This window comes from Nicotiana tabacum, chromosome 8, assembly GCF_000715075.1.
Source record: "Nicotiana tabacum cultivar K326 chromosome 8, ASM71507v2, whole genome shotgun sequence".
Taxonomy (NCBI): domain Eukaryota; kingdom Viridiplantae; phylum Streptophyta; class Magnoliopsida; order Solanales; family Solanaceae; genus Nicotiana; species Nicotiana tabacum.
The window spans coordinates 29,219,836-29,227,238 of NC_134087.1; the positions used below are offsets into that span (position 1 = coordinate 29,219,836).

General features: G+C 35.6%; 1 protein-coding gene across 3 annotated transcripts; it reads left to right on the top strand.

Annotated features, from left to right (window-relative positions):
- The first annotated feature begins 1,248 nt into the window (after window positions 1-1,248).
- LOC107781486 (uncharacterized) lies at window positions 1,249-5,575 on the top strand. 3 transcript variants are annotated; one of them, XM_016602191.2, is made up of 8 exons: window positions 1,249-1,411; window positions 2,474-2,550; window positions 2,762-2,875; window positions 2,953-3,231; window positions 3,389-3,502; window positions 4,208-4,280; window positions 4,407-4,471; window positions 5,266-5,575. In XM_016602191.2, the coding sequence occupies exons 1-7, from the start codon at window positions 1,264-1,266 to the stop codon at window positions 4,442-4,444; spliced, it is 843 nt and encodes a 280-aa protein (XP_016457677.2). In that variant the 5' UTR covers window positions 1,249-1,263; the 3' UTR covers window positions 4,445-4,471; window positions 5,266-5,575. The 3 variants fall into 3 exon arrangements, with proteins under 3 accessions (XP_016457677.2, XP_075075246.1, XP_016457678.1); XM_075219145.1 differs by lacking the exon at window positions 5,266-5,575 and adding an exon at window positions 5,057-5,075; XM_016602192.2 differs by having other exon boundaries at window positions 1,274-1,411; window positions 2,470-2,550.
- The last annotated feature ends 1,828 nt before the right edge of the window (window positions 5,576-7,403 follow it).

Genomic DNA, 7,403 nt, shown 5'->3' on the forward strand with positions numbered 1-7,403 from the left:
GCTGTAAAGTCGCAACACTATTTCTCTACACACACGCAACAGTGAAAATAGTGCAGTAGTCACTTTATGGAGCATGACCAGAATCACTTGTATATTACCAACATGTAGCAAGGAAAAACACACACTTGAAGATTAAAAAATTATCAAGTTTCACTCTCAAGTGTGCTGCCATCTTGCAAGTGACTTCAAGAATAAAGAACAACAGAACGAAGGACCAGTTTCCAACATTGTGTTACCATATGTCCTTAGTTTTGTCATACCTTTGTTAGAGTGATCTATTTGTAATTCTGACTTAGCTTAGCTAGAAGCATTGTGGAGGAAACCATCTGTAAAACCATAAACCTTGTGTTTTTGTCTTGGCTAGAGTTAGTCGAGTTGTGAGCTTTGTAATAGAGTTATTACGAGTTGGCGAAGGATTAAGTTAATTCCTAGGTTATAATACTTTGTAATATGAAGTTTGCTCAGTTAGTGAAGTTGAAATTCTACAAGTGTAGGTCGTGGTTTTTAATCCCGTGAGTTGAGAGTTTTCCACTTTTACTTATCTTTGATTGTGTGTGTTCTATGAGAACTGCAGTTTGGTGGACCCTAAGTTTTCATCACTTATAATCTTATCCCCAAACTACTCCAAGGATTATCAATTGGTACCTTTATGTTAAGTGTTAACAGCTCGTCATGAATGCTTTGCGGAAAAGGAACAACAATTGAAGTTCAGGGACAAACTTATTACTCTATAATCGACCAAATTTCTAATTACGCTTAACCTTAAACCCAACTTCGTCGTCGTTCTTCTTCACTCGAAACTGGCAAATTTTAGACAGAACTTCAAAACCATGCAAAAGTTGCATTTTAAAAATATTTATAAACTTATAAAGTGAGAAGTGCGCTCATAAATCGCAATTTACAAATCGACGAATAAATCTCATTTATACATCGCAATAATGGAATCGACTGCCGACTTATAACTCACCATATAGTAATAAGACTTATAAATTGTACTTCCTCGGGTCCACAATAAGTGACCAATTTACTTTTTTATTTTGGTCCAAAATAAGTGTGCATTTATATAATCAAGAAAGAATTCAATTTATTTTTACAAAATTACCCTTATGTACGTATCCCTAAAACGTTTTCTTACTCTTTACATTAAATATTTAATTAATGATAATTTAGTTTTTTGTATCGAATTTAGTATTTATTTAATGGGCGTGCGAAAAGCAAATTGGTCGGATTGGATAAATGCAACATATAAATCCCAATTGGTAAATGCAACATATAAAGCACGATGTTCTAATGCGACTTGTATATCGCATATATCCAGAAAATTCTATAACTCACCGTCCGAGATACGACAATTTTCTCACAGCAGCTATCTCTTACGGCGGCGACGCTGCTAATCTTCAACTGCAAAAAGGTGTCTTTTATTCCCTTAAATACTCACAAATTTCTCTCCAGTTTTCATTATTCATTTCTGGGTGTGACGATTACGAATAAGCTTTCCTTAAATATTACTGAGGTTCTTTTAATTTTTCATAATTTTTGGTGAGAGTATAATTTTTTTGCTCTCCGGCTTCGTGTTTATGTCTCCAAATTCTGCAGATACTGCTACTATGATGCCCAGAATGCTACTAATTGGGTTTTATACTTATAAAAATTGAAGCTTTCTTTTAGCTACAGTAAGAATACTTCAAGAGAAATAGTTTCCCTCTATTTCAAGCATAATTGTAGCTCAGTCTCTATTTCATATAACAACAACAGCAGCATACCCAGTGTCCTACGTGACGGGGTCTGGGGAGGGTAGCGTGTACGCAAACCTTACCCTTACCTTGCGGAGATAGAAAGGTTGTTTCCAGTAGACCATCGGCTCAGGAAAGCATAAGCACCACATTAATGAAAAGAAAAAATAAGATGGGACAACATTGAAAAGTCATGGAAAAACAACATACTTAAAAACAAGATCGTAAGATGACCTAAATGAAAGAAACGACGGGTAGTCATAGAAAACCTAATACCAACAAAATACGAGAGTACGTACTAGTACTACAGGTATGAACAAAATGAAAAAAGTTGGTGTTACTGGTTAAATATTAATGCCATTTTTCTAAAGAATATCAGTCTATGTGAACACCCAGTTGATTAGTTGTTAGTTATTTCCATGTTAGTGGAAATACTTTGCCAAAATATAGAGATGCTTCTCCTCACTCTTCTTTAAGGTGGAGATTGTTGGATGAAGGTTTATTTACTGTAATCAGAGTTTATCATTGCTTATTTTAGTCTCGATAGATCCTGTTGTTTGTAGCCAATGTTGTATACAGAAATGGCAGAATATCTTCTTGTTAATCATCCTTTTTCCATGAAAGCTTCACTTAGTACTTGAATTGTGGAAGAGCTACAGAAACTGTTCTATATAAGGCTAAAATTTTGGTTATCCTTTTCATTTTACTTATTTGTTTATTTATTTTTTGCTTGAAGTTAGTTGATCTCATAGATATGGAACTCAAGGCAGACGGAAGTGACGGATCCTTGGTTTTAATCAAGCAAGGAGCTGAGGCTGTGAGTTCATAATTAATTATTCAAGACTCTGTTGCTATGAAACTTTCCTCTAATTTTTTCGTCTCTCTCTCTCTCTCTCTCATTTTCTTCCCAGACCTTTGTGAGTGTGTTCTGTTAGTTTAGAAGTCACTAATCATTATGTGCTCTCTAGCAATGGTCATTTGCTAGCAAGTAGTTTTTGACTCTGGGATTTTTTCTCTGTTGATATCAGAGGGTATTTGAGTCAACATTTGTGGGTAGGAGGTGTATTGTCAAGGAACGGTTTTCAAAGAAATACAGGCATCCGACTTTGGATTCAAAGCTCACTACTAAACGGTTGAATGCGGTTGGTGTAAATATACCTATTCTCTCTTATCTTTCTTAAAGCTTGTGTTGCCAAAAATTTTGGAAATTCTGGTGCAGGAGGCAAGGTGCATGACAAAAGCTAGACGGCTTGGTGTTACTACTCCAGTGCTTTATGCTGTTGACCCTGTTACGCATACTCTCACCTTTGAATATGTTGAAGGTCCTTCTGTGAAAGATATATTCCTTGGCTTTGGATTAGTTGGTGTGGACGAAGAGCAGATGACTGATATTGCAACACAGATTGGTAATGCTATTGGCAAATTACATGATGGTGGCCTAGTCCATGGCGATTTGACAACATCAAACATGTTAATGAGGAGTGCTGCCAATCAGCTGGTGGATATTTTTCTCTTTCCCTTAGAATATTCCTCTTAATTCTCATGGTCATCTTTTTCTTCAATTTCTTTCTTTATGTCTTCTCCTGGTTTTAGAGGATGAGGTTATGCAATCACCTTCAGTGAGATAGTTTCTGTAAATGATGCTTTTTCTTCAGGTGCTGATTGACTTTGGTCTAAGCTTTACTTCAACACTTCCAGAAGATAAAGCAGTTGATTTATATGTACTTGAACGTGCTTTGCTCTCTATGCACTCTTCTTGCGGGAATGTGGTAAGCTCTGTCCTATCTATTGTGTTGTGGGTTAGAGGCATGTATAAAGCCTTAAGCTTTTTCCTCTTTTCTGTGCCCCTCTAAATCATAATTTATTTCTCCTTTTTACATTATTCCTCTCTAATAATAGTAGAATCCATGTTGCAGAGTAAAAAAGGACGAAAACTAATCCAATAAATTCACTCCTTTTGTAAGAAATTCCTATATGATTTTTAATTGAAAAAAACACAAGCAAAATCCGCTGTAATATCTCAAGGGAATGTTACTAATTGAATTTACTTTTCTTTCGCCTTTGGACATTATTTATCATTTATGTCAAGCGATCATATTATCTCACGAAACATGCACCTTTTTAAAAGCAGTATTTTCTGGTGGCATTAGTAAACAGTTCTCTTACTTCTCTCAATGTTCTTTTTTGATATATTTGAGCTTCTGATGGATTTCCTTACTGATAAAAAGCAAAACCTTGTTAAGGATTAAGCTGCTCCTAATTAGGATAGTCGAACTATATCTTTCTTGTGGTTGGGAAGGAACCTCGTTATGGCCATGAGCCACGGTGGGAGAAGGGCATTGGATATACCGCCTTGTTAATCTCTTTTTCCAGAAGCTTGTAGATAGTGGTTTTATTTTTAGTCTGTAGCAAAGCGGTAGGACTTCAACCTATAATGAGTATCATACGCTATGGTTTATATATGGTTCACACAGATGGACCAGATACTTGCTGGATACAAGAAATCCTCAAAGCAGTGGTCGTCAACCTTTAACAAGCTAGCCCAAGGTGCTACCAAGTCTTCTTCCATATTCCTTTCTGTTTATTACCTTATTCCCAGCAAGAAAAGATAATAAGCTTCTACTTCTGAAGGTTTCTTGCTGTTTTTCCATTCTATTTTGTGATCTTTTTCAGTGAGGCAAAGAGGCCGAAAGCGCACAATGGTTGGTTGAGTTCCCAAGTCTACAATTCACATTGAGGTTAGACTTTGTCTCTATACCTATTGCCTAGAGTTGCATCAATTATGTTTTATTTTATTTCCATAATGAAGAAGCAAATTCCCTTGTTTTCTGCAAAAAGTACGGTTCCTTGCTTGCATCCCCTAATTTTTGGAATCATTAGTGTGTCCCCTGTATTGTTAAATGCTCAGAATAATCGTTCACCCTTTCGCCAGTGAGAGCTTGATCTGTTTCTTCATAATGACCTAGAGAGATACAAGATATGGTACTAATATCATGGTTATCTTGCCTATTTGTTTTCTTATTTTGGGATTCCAAGTCTAGTGTATTCATTCACATTCTCCTTACCTCTATCTGCCTTTTTCTTGTATCTTATGAAAGTGAAAACATTAATAGTACAACATATCAATGACGTAACATGAAAATCTTCAGATATATTGAGCTGCAAATAGTCTTTTTAAGTAATGGATCACAATCTTTAAATGTGCTGCAGGAACTTTAATGTTCTCTTTTGTGATGATCCCTGACTGTAAGATGTAAACATGGGCTTTAGGGTCAGGTTTCCTTCACGCCTCTTAGAATCTTAGCTTGTCTTGTGGTCTCTAGGTCTAGTACAAGTGTACAACTATAAAGCACTTGGACACTACTGGACCGAGCAAAAGTTTCTGCGCATCTGCTTTAAAATTGGTACTATTTACTGCAAAGTTTCTGTGCATCTGCTTCAGAACATACTATCTATATGTTTCTAGAATATAGTTGCTGATTTAGGAGCTGTCTCTATAAGTTTATGAAGTGGTTGTCTGATTGATTTTCAGTGCAAATTGAAGAAGATCAGATGACATGGGGCAGGAGAAACCGGAACTTGCTCATTGCAAAGACGAATCTGTATTTGTTGCAGTCTTGATTATTGTGATATTGACTTGTGCTGTTACTTGTTTTAAGCTGTGCTGCGTCTACAATTCTCTGCATTCTTATTCAGTTCTGGCCATCTGGACGCAAAATGTTTGTTTTTCTTTTCCGTGCTTGTTAACATATACATACATTATGAACGCGGAAAGCCTGACCTGATTCGATAACCTATCTAATATCATCTGATTGCATGTGAAGCATGTGCCAATTTAACTGTAACCGTGGTGCTTCCTATCATTTTTAGTTTTACGTATTCCTTCCCAGCTAATTTTAGAATGCTGATTGTTTTTTCTTCCTCTCACATAAGTTTTGACTCTTTCTGTTTTTAAACTTTTTTCCCTCTCTATTACACGAGAGAGAGCTGCAAGTGCCCATTGATAACTGAAGCAGTTTACCATCGCCTCCATTGTGGCTGCGTTTTTTTTTTCCGGTTTCAAATATACAGCCTGAACGAAACATAAACTTACAACAGGGGGCAATATTAGGTACTTTAAACAATAGGAAAATGCTTGAGCTGTTATAAAATAAAGACCGTAAAGTAAAGACGAGTATAGAGAGAAATTGATGCATTATTCAACTTCAAACTGATGTACATAATGAACTTAAATCTCCTTTATTTATAGAAGAAAGGAAGTTGTTGTGTAAGCTGCTACTGTACCAGATATAGATAATTTTCTGTTGGGGGTAATGTTTATCCATAACGGAGTCCCGAAAGAATAAGTTTATTGTATCAGGTATGATAATCTTTTACCGGTGGTAATGTTTATCCATAATGGAGTACCAAAAGGATAAGCTTATTGTAGTAGGTATGAATAATCTTCTACTAGTGGTATATTTATCCATTACGGAGTATCGAAAGGATAAACTTATTGTACCATGTATGGATAATCTTCTACCGAGGGTAATGTTTATCCATAACGGAGTACCGAAGTGATAAGCTTCTTCAAAAGTCTTATTTCCAACAGATTACTAAAGAGATAAACATATTTACGGTGGAGTCCCACATGGATAATCTTTTTTATAACTGATTACTAAATGAACATCCATAATATAATATATTTTTAACGCTCCCACTTGAATGTTCATTAAAAGATAATGTGCCTCATTAAAATCTTGCTTGGAAAAACCTCGTGGAAAAAAAAATCCTAGTGAAGGAAAAAGAGTACACATATTTGGTAATACGCATAACTACTTGTCTCATTAAAAACCTTATAAGGAAAATCCTGTGGGAAAAACCTTAGTAAGGGAAAAAGAGTATAGCGTGTATTTTACCCCCCCCCCCCCCCGATAAAAATCTTGTTTCAAATATTTGAGTTTCCGTATTGTAATTTTGTATACCATTTTCTCAAAAGTTGAAGTTGGAAAAGATTTAGTGAATAAATCTGCTGGAATGTCACTTGAACGGTTTGTTGCATATCAATGTCACAATTTTTCTGAAAATCATGTGTGTAGAATAATTTTGGTAAAATGTGCTTCGTTCTATCTCCTTTTATAAATCCTCCATTTAAATGGGCTATGCATGCAGAATTGTCTTCGCATAAAATTTTGGATCTTTTATCACATTCCAAACTACATTTTTCTTGAATAAAATGAATCACTAATCTCAACCATACGCATTCCCTACTTGTTTCATGAATATCTATTATCTCAGCATAATTTGAAGAAGTAGCAACAATAATTGCTTTGTGGAACGCCATGATATGACAATACATCCATATGTAAACACGTACCCGATTTGAGATTGAGCTTTATGTAGATAAGATAAATAATCTGCATCTGCATAACCAACAAGATCTTCACTACCTTTGTTAGCATAAAATAAACCCCTATCAAGAGTTACCCTTTAAATATCGCAATATATGCTTAATCTCGTTCCAATATCTCCGTGTAGGAGAGGAGTTATATCTTGCTAGTAAATTAACAGAAAATGCTATGTCGGGCCTTGTAGCATTAGCAAGATACATAAGTGCACCAATTGCACTAAGATAAGGTATTTCAGGATGAAGGAGTTCCTCATCCTCTTCTGGAGGTCGGAATAGATCCT